This window comes from Physeter macrocephalus, chromosome 8 (genome assembly GCF_002837175.3).
Source record: "Physeter macrocephalus isolate SW-GA chromosome 8, ASM283717v5, whole genome shotgun sequence".
Classification (NCBI taxonomy): domain Eukaryota; kingdom Metazoa; phylum Chordata; class Mammalia; order Artiodactyla; family Physeteridae; genus Physeter; species Physeter macrocephalus.
The window spans coordinates 46754150-46768314 of NC_041221.1; the positions used below are offsets into that span (position 1 = coordinate 46754150).

A 14165-nucleotide genomic window follows, 5' to 3' on the forward strand; every position below is an offset into this window, starting at 1 on the left:
AATGTGAACTCTGTCATCTTTAAGAGTATTTCTAAAAACATGACACGTTTTAGTCCTAATGTAATATTGTATTAGGGAAATGCAACGAAATACTATTGTGATTTTTCTCTTTAGACTACATTTGGACTTGTGCAATTGTTACAAAGTTTTGGGGACCTTACTTTTTGTCAGCTGGAAAACTTAATACTATTCTGAAACCAAGATAATTTTTCATAGGCATCAGAATTCCAGCCTAACAAATTCTTACTCAGTAATAATCCCATTTTATAGAGTTTAGCCTACATTTAAAGAAAGTGACTGTGTTCTTAGGAAGGTTTAATTTTATATATATATATTTTTAATGAAAATGTTAAAAATTCCAGAAGCTCAAAGGCAATTACTGGGAGTTCCCTGGTGGCCTAGTGGTTAGGATCCTGGGCTTTCACTGCCGTGGCCTGGGTTCAGTCCCTGGTCAGGGAACTAAGATCCCATACGCTCTGGGGTGAAACCAAAAAAATAAAATAGAATAAAATTTTTTAAAAAGTCAATTACTTTGTGGAACAATATCACAGAAGAAAAGAGTGTTTAAATTTCAAATAATACAACATAGATTTGGAATTTATAATTGCTATTAAAAATAGTATAAATTGGTTAAATTAAAACAAAATTATTTTTCATGTGTAGGTTCATCAATTCAGTAACAAGTCAACAGAGATGGCTTTAAGAGTGGCATCTCTTGATTACCTTGGAACTGTTGCTGCACGACTGAGGAAAGATGCTGTTACAAGCAAAATGGATCAAGGGTCTATAGAACGAATTTTAAAACAGGTATTGAGATAAAGAATTTGAATTTTGGGGATAAGTAATAGTTAAGTACTTTTTTTTAGATATTCTTACGTTAGTGTTGCATTTCATTTTGTAGATTCAGAATAAAATCTTACTCCTAAAAATGGGCTTTTTCAAAAGCTCCACTGAGAAAATTTATACCGTAGGGTGAATTATGTGTAACAGGAACTTTCAGATGATTTATATAATCCTTAATTTACTTTCTTTTTGTGAACTACTGTTATGAATGTATGATGCTGTTTTCTATTTGGTTTAACCATACTTTTTTTTTTTTTTTTAACTATGGATGAGATGGTAGTAATACTAAAAGTTACTTAAGAAAATTGATAGGTAAATAATCTCTAATCCTACCATGCACAGTGTTTTATTTTCTTTCTACTCTTTTTTCTTTTTTTAATGTCCATAACCATATCCATTGCTGGGCATGACAAATGCCTCTAATTTTTTTTTCTTGTTACTATACTTTGTATTTTGAAATAATTTTAAACTTACAGAAAAGTTTTAAGAATAGTACAAAAAGCTCCCATTAATCTGTCACCCAGATCCCTTAGTGGTTGACATTTGCTTTATCATTCTTTTTCAAAATATACACGCATGTGTATCTGTATATGCATTTTTATTTTCTTCTGAACCATTTTGAGCAGACAGGATGCCCCCATGACCCCTGAATTTCAAAGTGTGATTTCCCTGGACAAGCAGCACCAACTTTTACATCACCTAGGAACTTGTTAGAAATGCAAATTCTCAGGACTCTCTGGAACTACTGAATCAGAAGCTCTGGTGGTGGGGAAAAGCAGTCTGGTTTAACAGACCCCCCAGGTGATTCTGTTGAATGCTGAAGTTTGAGAACCACTGCTTTGTGTATGTTTTCTATGAACAAGAACTCTCACTTAAATATCCACAGTACAGCTATGAAAAGCAAGAAATTAGCATTAATATAATACTACCATTTAATGGAATATTACCATTCCTGTTGTATTTAATAGATGATCATTTGTTGCTATCATTATTGTAGCACTCAAATTGAGCTAGATTTGACCAGTGGGAGCCCCTTTAAACTGCCTTTTGTATCTTCCCATCTTTCCTTGAGGACTTTGTGACACAAGGTGTTTCAGACTCATCTTTTACTTTCCTTGTGCCAGCCCTGGAATCAGCCATTTCTCCAAGTATTGCTGATTCCTTTCATTGAAGAGTTGGTAACTAGGTGATTTTCAGTATTTCTGAGAGTAGACCTAGGACCTCTTATTTGCCACATACGGCCTTGTATTGTACACTGTAAAACTTGAGGGGAGTGATCCTTGGTAGATATTTTTATGACTCTTGACATACTTCCAAAAAGCTTTTGGAACTTTACAGTGTACTAGTTTACAGTTCTATGACTAATTTCTGAATGTGTCCATTTCACTATACTCCAAGGACATAGGTTATTCTAATCTTTGTTTTCTACTTAGATATATTCTAAACCATATATTTGGCATTTCACATGGTAAACCAGAGAATAAGCTATAGACATTAATGTCAACTCAGAGTTAATTTCTGCTTCTGTATTGTTCTTGACAGAACCAAAGACTCAGTCCCTTTCTGATTCTAGATCAAATGCACAGCTCAAATATACCTACTGTATATTTAATATCCTACATGAAATAAAGTACTATTTTATGTTAATTGCAAATAAAAATATTTCCCTTTCAGAATGTTTTTTTAACATAATATCCCAAAGACACCTGTAACACATAATAATTCAGACAATAATTAGTTTCCATTTACTAGATTAAAAGTTTGGAGTTACCTCTTACCAAACAGAAAACCAGTGCTAGGACCTTCCTACCTCTGAAGATGTACATATATGTTGTTCTAATAATTATTATGTCAGCTACTTACGATCTTCTTTAAAGAAAGTTAACATGTAGTTCATAAAAATAAAGGCTAACCTCAGCTATTAGTACACTTCAGCTATCAATATACAATGTTTTTCAAAAATAGTATTCTTCTGTTTCTTCCTATACTTATATTTTTATTTTTATCATTTATCAGATTTTTCCCTCAGATTTGTGTATGCAACTGGATGATTTGTTAAAGAACATTAGTAATATCTTTTTTGTTACTACTTGTTTTATTTTGTAGGTTTCAGGAGGAGAAGATGAAATCCAACAGTTGCAAAAAGCATTGCTTGATTACTTGGATGAAAACACTGAGACTGATCCTTCATTAGTGGTAGGATTCTATTCTCCCCTTTTTTTGGAGAGCTTATATGTTTGTTTCAAACTTGGTCTGCAAGAAAATTGAGAAGTGTCGTGAAGAGGAAAGTTGTATTGGAATCTTTATTTTTAAAACAGGGGTACATGATAGTCTAAACAGAAAAGAATGATTATGGATTGATTTGTCTTAAATGGAATTCTGGTACAGATATTGTAGTTTACTAAAATTGTGTGACATGGGAACTATTTGGAAATCTTTCCATAGGTTATCCTTGAGACCAAGTGAGATCATTTGTCCAGGTGGTGCATGAGATGATCTGTTAGCATATAAAAAGAATATTAGAATTTTATGTCTATATTTATTTTTAACTATAATCCTTAATTCTGTTTTTTTATGTATTAGGTATCCAGAATATTAGTATAAGAAGTTTATATGTAAAATTTATACACTATATTGGGGCACTTTTTAATTTTTTTTTTAATTGATGGGATATGCATCTAAAGAGGTTGGAGATAACTAAGCTGTTCAGCCAACTACTGCAGGTTTTCAGTCTTTGAGGAAAGGAACAGATTATACAGTGATGTATGTCAGTTATTTCTCAATAAAAGTGAAAAAAAACAGGAACAGATTAAAAGGAACAGATTATAGGTGTGCCTTAGTGTTAATATATTTCAGTAATAATAGGCTATGTATTTCTTGAAGAAGTAAGGTGAAATTTTGAAAATAACTATAGAGTCTTCTACCTTCAGCATTTTATCCATGTGTTCTAAACTTTCCTAGTTGACCCGTCATCTCTAATTTTACTGACTCGTTGTGTGATACCATCCTTAGTTAAGAAGTTGATAGTAGTATTGTAAGACTTAATACAGTTGTGTTTATAAAATTATCTTTTGACGTCATTGATATAACTCTTAGGACAAAGTAAAATAATAAGTTTTCTATCATTTAGATATTCTAAATGTTCTAGCTTTCTTAAAATCTGTCTTTATCTGGTGGAAGTTTTTTTAAAGTAAACCTTGATATTTGTATTCCTGATTGTGAACACTTTATCAGTAGGTTGGAAATTTTGTTACTAATTTCATCAAACTCAAATCTCACCAAATTTCTTTCCAGTTTTCTCGTAAATTCTATATAGCCCAGTGGTTCCGTGATACAACTCTGGAAACAGAAAAAGCAATGAAATCACAAAAAGATGACGAATCATCTGAAGGAACACATCACGCAAAGGAAGTTGAGACAACTGGTCAAATTATGCATCGAGCTGAAAATCGGAAAAAGTTTCTTAGAAGCATTATCAAAACCACACCTTCTCAGTTCAGTACATTAAAGTAAGATCCAAAGAGAAAACGTCTTTACTTTTTCAGTTATCTCTTTGATATCTGTTTACCTACTTTATAAAAAAATTAAATAAATTAAAATTTAATGACTTTCTGTTGCAGGATGAACTCTGATACTGTGGACTATGATGATGCTTGTTTGATTGTTCGATACTTGGCCTCTATGAGGCCGTTTGCCCAGAGCTTTGATATTTATTTGACACAGGTAAACTGGACCAGAATTCCTTATACAATGAAATTGATTTTTCTAATTCTGGTTACTTGTGTTTGAGTATGATGTCTGTTCATTGTTGAGAACAGATATTTTAAAAAATCATGGAAGTAACATTTGTTTCTGTGTTCCATATTTGTTAAAACATCTTTGTTCTGCATGCCTTTTACCTATTGATTCTTGTTTTACAGATAAATGGATATGTATCTGTATGGTACAGGTAGAGTGATGGTATATAGGTAGAGTGATGTTATAAAAATATTCAATTCCAAGTTATTTAAATGATATTAAATATCCTTGATTAAAGTTACAGATAGGAAGTTTTCAGTGGGGCTACAGGTTCTTGCAGATGAAGCATAGCAATAAAAAACAGGTTTAATTGAGAATGCCAGGATAAAGGAAAGTCCCTAAAGCATAGAATGCCTTACCATGTTTTAAGTTAAAGCTTTGGATCAGTAAGATAACAGATCTTTGACTCACTTATATAAAAATTAAAGGAAAATGAGTATGATATTTATTTTAATTTTTTTGCATGTTTTCTTTCTATATTTTGTTAAATGTTATGTGTTCTAAAATTGATGAAAATGTCAATATTTGCTTGGCAGATCCTTCGAGTTCTTGGTGAAAATGCAATTGCCGTTCGAACAAAAGCCATGAAGTGTTTGTCTGAGGTTGTTGCTGTAGACCCCAGTATTCTAGCAAGGGTAAAGAGGAGCACAGATGATTCTTTTTATTTGAATTTTCTATTCAAATTAAAATATTAGTTCTACTTAGTATAAATTACATTTTCTTTATTTTTCTTTAGCTGGATATGCAGCGAGGAGTTCATGGACGATTGATGGATAACTCCACTAGTGTCAGAGAAGCAGCAGTAGAATTACTAGGTCGATTTGTCCTTTGTCGACCTCAGCTTGCTGAGCAGTATTATGATATGCTGATTGAAAGAATATTGGTATGTTTGTTATGTCATTTTTATTGTAATTTATGAGTATAATTTTGCCTTCCTAATGTCACTTTTTAAAAATGTTAAGCTAGGACTTCCCTGCTGGCGCAGTGGTTGAGAGTCCGCCTGCCAATGCAGGGGACGCGGGTTGGTGCCCCGGTCTGGGAAGATCCCACATGCCACGGAGCAGCTGGGCCCGTGAGCCACTGAGCCTGTGCGTCCAGAGCCTGTGCTCCGCAACGGGAGAGGCCACAACAGTGAAGAGACCTGCGTACCGCAAAAAAAAAAAAAAAAAAAAAGTTAAGCTAGAAATGTAGATATCAATTATGTATTTATATTACCTAATCTGTAAACTATAGCAACTTTCTAAAGAAGGACGTATTTCAAGAGGAGGGCTGCTCAATATTGTAAAACAAATCATTGGCAAAAATTGGATTCCTTTTTCTAGTTACTCTTGCCTTTTGATTATGCCAGTTTACAATGAGTAAATGATAGGAGCTACATGGCATAGTTAAATATTTTGGACAGGAATCTAGAGTAATTATATATGTATGTATATAAACAGGAAGAATTGTTTCAGTGAGAACTAGGTATAGAACTTTGGTGTCTGACAGTATTTTGGGCCATTATGTATATTCGCATGTTTCCTTAAAGCTGAATTATAACAAGCTCAGATACCTGCAAGTTAAACAAGAAAGTCATTTGAGTCTTAAGACCAAACTTAAGAAACACTATTCTAAGATATTCTTTTCTTCTATGTCATTGAATTCTCTGGCCCTGAAGTATTTCCCTGGAAAATGAAAGGAAACATTGGCATTACAAAATATCTGTAGAATTTTCATACCACCCACTGCAGACATATTGACTTCTTCTGTAACTCAACAGAGATGCATTAGGTACAGGATTAGGTATTTCTGAAATGACAAGAGTTTATTTTATCACCTTTAGCCCAATATTAGAATACAGTGGGACTGAGAGTTACAGATAATTTCATCTTCAACTAGCATAAAATCTGGATGGAAACAAAGAATTTTAAGGAAAGAGTGGAAGAATTTTTTCCATTTTAGTGCCTCACTCTTTTCAAGAGTGAAGGACAAACTCCTCAGGATTTTCAGATATAATGAACTCTGACAGTGTCTACTTTAGTAATGTATCCTAAAATATTTTCACAATTGCTAAATTGCATAGTGGAAATAATTATACACAGTAAATGTTCAATGCTTTTTATTTATTTTAAAAATGCTTTAATTATGAAAATTTGTAAAGTTAAAGAAAAATAGTACAATGAACACCCAAGTATCCACCACAATATTTCAACTCTATTTTTTTATATATATAAATTTATTTATTTATTTTTGGCTGCATTGGGTCTTCGTTGCTACGCACAGGCTTTCTCTAGTTGTGGCAAGCAGGGGCTACTTTTCATTGCGGTGCACGGGCTTCTCATTGCGGTGGCTTCTCTTGTTGCAGAGCATGAGCTCTAAGCACACGGGCTTCAGTAGTTGCAGCACGCGGGCTCGGTAGTTGTGGCTCGCGGGCTCTAGAGCGCAGGCTCAGTAGTTGTGGCACACAGGCTTAGTTGCTCCGCGGCATGTGGGATCTTACTGGACCAGGGCTTGAAACTGTGTCCCTTGCTTTGGCAAGCGGATTCTTAGCCAGTGCACCACCAGGGAAGTCCCTCATCTCTATTTTATTTAGAGTATTCTCTAGCTCTTTTTCACACACATCCACCGTGACATTGACTAATTTAAAAAGGCCAAGCCAGAGACTTCCCTGGCAGTCCAGCGGTTAAGACTTTGCCTTCCAATGCAGGGATGCAAGTTCCATCCCTGATCAGGGAGCTAAGATCCCACATGCCTTGGGGCCATAAAACCAAAAGATAAAACAGAAACAATATTGTAACAAATTCAATAAGGAATTTTAAAATGCTCCACATCAAAAAATCTTTTAAAAAAAGGAAAATATCATTAATAAATAAATAAATAATAAAATAAAATAAAATAAAATGGCCAAGCCAGTATTGTTATTTCCTCATGGTTTTGTTTCATTTAATCTGTTCCTTTGTTTCTTATATTTACTATAAGTCATAATATAGTGACAATGGTTTGAAAGAGTTAGGTTAAACATTTTTGTTAAATATACTTCATATGCTGTTTAAGCGCTAGACACTGTCCTAAAAGTTTCATGTTTGTTATCCCATTTAATTTTGGCAAGCTTGTACTCTAGTCTTGTGTTCAGTGCTATTTTATATTTTTCCATGTATTAGATATTATATTTTGAAAGCAAAGACAACATAATAAAATAACTTAAATTTGTAGTAACATTAATAAAAGAGCATATAAAAAGGAAATATGTAGACCATGTTTATCATGTTATTAATAAATAGTGTATATACTGCTTGTTGGTATTTTCTGATTTCATTTCATCAAATTTCACACACCTAAGCATCTCAATTTTTCTGATGTTTAAAATACCTTTCTATTGCTAGGATACTGGTATCAGTGTCAGAAAAAGGGTAATAAAGATTCTAAGAGACATCTGTATTGAACAACCAACATTTCCAAAAATTACAGAAATGTGTGTAAAAATGATTCGCAGAGTGAATGATGAAGAGGGCATTAAGGTGAGATTAAAACGTTGACTACTTTAAAATTCATTTTTTAATTAATGTTTTAAATAATTTAAATGTTTATTTTATATAAATTTTGTTAATTTACATATATATAAACTTTACAAGTGAATCATCATTTTAGATTATAAATTCAAGAAAAAGACATACTTAGGTATTTTTATTTCTAGATCTTGCATTAATTAATAAAATCTGATCTTATCCAACCAATTTAGCAATTATAATATTTAATGTCATTGTAGAGATTGCATTGTATATAGGAAGTTTATTATCAAATTAAATTAATTTTGATTTTCAAATGGTATGTGCTTGGTTTTCTAAATTAGTAAATACTTTGTTGAAAGTTTAATCCTGAGTTCATTAGTGAATTTACGTATATATGATTGTCCCTATATTTCCTTTTGGGGTTTTTTTCTTTTGTTTTTTAACAACTTCTCCCCCAAAAGTAGAAAAAATGTGTTTTTAGTTTGATTAAAAGCATTTGAATGTGTACTCTCCAGAAGTTCTATGCTAGGCATCGTATTACCCATTTAAAATCATTGCCAAGTTGAAAAAGATTATAATTTTTGTAAGTTAATTGCTGATTTAAAAAAAAAAAACAGAGGATGTCATACCAGTAGTTTCTGGTAATTTGTGTTGTGTTTAGTTATTTATAGGTTTTTTAAAAAAAAATTTCTGTTTTGGGCTTTCATGAGAATTGGGGGTTAAGAATTTTGCCACATTTGTTGTAGTTACTTAGTTTGAAATTTTTCTTTCTTCTAGAAATTAGTAAATGAAACATTCCAAAAACTCTGGTTTACTCCAACTCCACACAATGACAAAGAAGCAATGACAAGGAAAATTTTAAATATCACTGATGTGGTAAGAAGGACTGGAACAAGGGTGGTCCCTGTGGATGCAAACCTCATTGAGGTCTGCCTTGTCTTACAAAGGGAGAGACAATGACAGGATTTTTGGTTATTCTCTACTCCATCACTTCCTTTATATTTCTGGATGTACTCAAGGGATGCAAGTAAGATGAGAGTGTTGTTTTCACCTAGCCCCACTTTTTGGCATCCACTGAGTTAAGCGCTGATATTAAAATTCTCCAGATTCTTCCAATGATTGAAAACTGCAGGGGAAAGGGGAAGTGGATAAAAAGATAACAATAACCCATGGATGGCAACCTGAAATGAGATAGTAATTTCTGCCTTTTTCAGAAAACATGAATTAAGATTAGTTTCATTATGTTTAATTATACACATAAGCTACAATCTTTCTTGACCCAGAATACTGTTCATGTTTTGAACATAAGAAATTTTATATTATGGATTACATGATCAACTCTGTTTCACTAATGTCTTTAAATCTTCTATCTAGAAGGAAAATAAGAAGCAAACATTTCCATTTTTATTGTTTTTAGACCTTGCAGATTTTTCTGATAGTGTGTGATTCAATAATACCGTTCAGAATGTATACCATTTTTTAAATTTCAATACATTAAACTAATTTCTTGAATGTTTTCTAAGATATTTTTAGAATAAAGTTCTTTAACATGGTAAATTATTGGCTCACTGAAAAAATAGTTCACTCTAAAAATAATTTTTTTAATTTAGAACTTTGGATATTTATATACTTGAGGCTACAGCATAGCAAAAGTATATTTTAAAGTAAATTTCTAACTTTGATAGTTTCACCATATTTCTCCCCTTAGGTTGCAGCATGCAGAGATACTGGCTATGACTGGTTTGAGCAACTTCTTCAAAACGTGAGTTTTTGTAGACTTTATGATTTAAAAGAAGTTTTTCAGTTATTTTTTTAAGTATATACTTTGTGGTAGGGAAAACTTATTTCAATATATTAGGCTGAATGTTTTGGTTAATATCCCTGTTTAATGAGTTGTTCAATTGCTTGCTACAAGTAAGTTTTCTAAATCACTAATATTGATATTCTGTCTTCCCATCCTTCTAGATAATTTTTTTATCCCTTTAATCTAGATGATAGACATGAGATCTGTAAATAGGTATATAGATTGCATTAAATATATATTTACATTATTTGACATGTTATAAAATATGTAGAATTTCCTATAGTAGTGCAGGATTAAACCACAGTTTCTTTAAAAATTTTATAAATTGAAATATGAATTTTTTTATTTAAGAATTTTCAAATAGATAGAAGTACCCATCACCCAGTTTCAAAAATTGTTAGCACTTTCCTAATATCTTATTTATCTCTATCCCTCCCCCATCTTTTTATTTTTTTATTTATTTTTCTTTTGGCTGTAATACTTTTAAAGAAAATCCCATACTTTGTATCATTTCACCCATAAATACTTTAGTATTGATCTCTAACAGAAATGACTTTTTAAAAAATAACCAGAATATCTTTATCATCTATATCAAAATAAATATTAATAAAATTATTTCCTAATATTTAATACCTAGTCAATGTTCACATTTCCCTGATTGTCTCAAAAATGTATTTTTGTAGTTGGTTTGCGGTTGCTTCGGTTGACATGGCTGTTAAGTCTTAGTCTATAATAGTCAACCCTTCACTCCTTTTTTCATGCCACTTACATGTTTTCCTGTGGAGTGTCCCACATTCTGGATTTCATAGACCTCTTCTTTCTGGTGTCATTTAAGTTGTTCCTCTGTCCACCATTTTTTTCTGTAAACTCTTAAGTTAGATCTAGAGGTTTACTAATACTGAAGTTCAGATTCAGGAGTATAGACAGAAATACTTCACAGGCAATGCTAAATATTATTGCCTCACATCAAGAGGCACATAATGTTTAGTTGTTACATTTTCAGTGATTTTGATTGCCTGGTACATCTGTTATACAGTCTTTCAGGACTGGTTTTAAATGATCATTACCTAGATTCATTATTTTCATTAGAAGTTGCAAAATACTGATTTTTTTCTAGTTATTTTATTTATTCCATGTTAATTAGCAAGGATTCTTCTCTAAAGAGGAATTTTGTCCTAATATTTGGCTACTGTAAAATATAGTTTGTACAGGAAGGGCAGGGGAAATACTTTATTCTTTTCCATTACTTAATCAAGTTTCAGAGTAATGAGTTTTCCTGTCAATATCAGTGTGAACTAAAAGATTTTTGTATCTTTGTATTTTAATTTATTGTAATCATAATTCTTTTTGAAGCTCAAATTGTCCTGTCTTTGCCCAGTGGTAGTCCCTTCAAATCAATCTTGTATCTTGTTGGTATAAACTCATTACTCTTTTGTAGCCTGATTACTTTCTGCCTCTACAAGATGCCCCAGACTCAACTTATACGTTTTCTGTCCCAAACCTGAAATCAACCATTTTTCCAAAGAGCTCTGAATCCCTTTGGTGGGAATAATCTGGGTGCTGTGGATGTTCATTGCTAACGGGTTATCATAGCTTTGGGCCTTTTCAGAGGATAGAGCTAAAAGATACATATTTCTTAGAAAGAAAAAAATAAATCAAGAATTTATATTGCTATTTTAAGTTCAAATTTAAGATTATGAGATTCTGCTTCTTTGATTTTATTATTTCCTTTAAGCTAAAATTATTATTTCCAAGGAAATGGACATAATTTCCTATTTGCTTTGCCCTACTATATTAACAGTAAGATTACTGGATACAGTTTAAGATTTTTTTTGCACTTCTTTTTATCTGTAGCTCACTAAACATATACCATTAAAAGTCTACCATGAAGTAATTTTTTCTGTTTATGTCAGCAATTTACTATCTGTTAAGTCTATTTGTTTACTTTTTTATTTTTAATAATACTTTTAGTAATAAAACTAGCAATATTTTTAACAATAAATCAATTATTTTATTGAGGCATAATTTACATGCAAAAATATTCACCAATTTTAGGTGTACATTTTGATTAACTTTAATAATTATTTACGGTGATGTAAAGAATATCACTCTTAAAAGCTTCCTTGTGCCTCTTTGTAGTTGATCCTCTCCCCTTGGTCCTTGGAAAACACTGATTCACTTTTTGTCACTACAGTTGTCCCTTTTGTAGAATTTCATATCAATAGAATCATACAACATGTAGTCTTTTGTGTTTGACTTCTTTTAACTAGCAGAATGTTGCTGGTGTATTAATGTTTTATTCCTTTTTATTGCTGAGTAGTGTCAATAGTATGGATGTATCATAATTTCCTTATTCACAAATTTATGGACTTTTGGGTTGTTTTCAGTTTGGACTATTATGATTAATCCTGCTGTGAATATTTGTATGCAAGTTTTTGTGGGGATAGGTGTTTTCATTTCTCTTGGGTAAATTCCTGTGATCATAATTGTTGGGTCATGTGGTGAGTGAGAAACTGCCAAGCTGTTTTTCCAAAATGGCTGAACCATTTTGCATTTCCACCAGCAATGTTCCAGTTGCTTCACATCCTCACCAGTACTTGGTATTGTCATTCTTTTTAACTTTAGTCCTCTGGTAGTATGTAGTAATATGTTGCTTTTAAAAAATTTTTAAGATGCCTTTTTTAAGCATCCTCATGGTGTTTGCCTCTGTTATCCAGTCTGTAATATCTTGGACTCTCTTCATCAGTCATCTTCCATTTTATAATTTTACATGATATATTTGACATCCTTTCCCTCCTAAGTCAAATAATTATTTCTATATTATAGAGCCTTATGACCATCTTAGTTATATCTATGTCAGCCATTCCAAAGGGGGCATAATAATTCCTAGAAAGCTCTTCATGTGATAATTGTAATAAATGTTTAAGTAAGAATTAAGTATAGCTATCAGAAATGTCATTAGTTAGTATTAATAAAAAGAATCTAAGATAATATCCCTGTGTGTTATTAGCAAGTTGGAAGTAGAAAAGAGAACACTAGATTTATAACCTCTTAGCAGTAGTCTAATATTCTTTATATCTTTACTCTCTAGTCCTCTTTTAGTTCATTGCTTTCTGTTGCTCCCTATTCATTGCTTTCCTACTTTAGTTTCTGCCAACAATTTAGTTTACCAAAATGACATTGTGACTTTCTGATACAGTCATTAGACTAGCAGAGTTTAGTTTAATGAAATAAAGAAAACTAAAAAATATTTATATAAATACATCTGATGGAGATATAGCCACTCTTAACAGTTGTAACAACACTGTGCATAAATTTTAAGAGAAGCCGAGAAGGATACAAAGAAGGGACTACTGGAATTGTTTGAAATTCTTGAATCAAAAATAATTAGCACTCTTACTGTTTCCACATGGATTCATGTACACACATTCCATTCTGTCCAATTTCAGATATTTCTCATTATTATTTTTATGTTGGGTCGGCTTTGTGATTGGGAATCAGTGATTCCCAATTCATGGAATATGATTTCCTAGGGAAACTTGAAGTAATACATGAAATAGCTTCATACTTACACAGGCATCAAACTCTGTCCACTAACTACATATACACATTTTGTAAATGTATGGAAATTCAATTCCCTTATAACTTAATGAATTCATAGCTTTTTTGTGATTTTGTTTTTTCAGTAGTATGTAAAAGAAAAAGTTCTATCATGAAAGTCCTTACATTTTTTTTATTTCTAAAAAGTGGTTCAATTAAGTTAAACCACTGTCATAGCCTATGGTGGGTACACAAAATTAATTTTACAGAGCCACTCATTGTCATCTCTTATGATCTAAGACTGCAACCTTCTTTTAGTTTACAAGAAAATGCAGACAATGAAAAAACTTGAATAAACTATATTTCATCTGTTCCTGGCCTTTGTAGTCGAAAACAAGATCTCCTTCTTGAAGTTTACAATCAAATACTCTTATTGCCATCAGTCAGTGAATGAATAGAGAAACCGATATATCCATACAATTTGATAGTGCTCTACATCATAAAGGAACAGACTGCTGATACATACAGCAACATAGACGGTTAATGAAAACACTGCAGAATGAAGGAAGCCGTACACAGAGGAGTACATACTCTGATTCCATTTATATGAAATTCGAGGAGAGGCAAAACTAACCTGTATTGGAAAAAATCAGAGGAGTGATTGCAGGGGGCTAGGGATTGACTCAGAAGGG

General features: G+C 32.0%; 1 protein-coding gene across 1 annotated transcript in view; it reads left to right on the forward strand.

Annotated features, from left to right (window-relative positions):
* The window catches only part of NIPBL (NIPBL cohesin loading factor), a 200997-nt gene that overhangs the window by 147960 nt on the left and 38872 nt on the right, over window positions 1-14165 (forward strand). Inside the window, exons 24-32 of the mRNA XM_028492844.2 lie at window positions 664-807; window positions 2950-3039; window positions 4138-4352; window positions 4464-4566; window positions 5178-5276; window positions 5378-5524; window positions 8004-8138; window positions 8907-9005; window positions 9838-9891. Of these exons, the coding sequence (XP_028348645.2) occupies window positions 664-807; window positions 2950-3039; window positions 4138-4352; window positions 4464-4566; window positions 5178-5276; window positions 5378-5524; window positions 8004-8138; window positions 8907-9005; window positions 9838-9891 (1086 nt within the window). The remainder of the gene's footprint in view (window positions 1-663; window positions 808-2949; window positions 3040-4137; window positions 4353-4463; window positions 4567-5177; window positions 5277-5377; window positions 5525-8003; window positions 8139-8906; window positions 9006-9837; window positions 9892-14165) is intronic.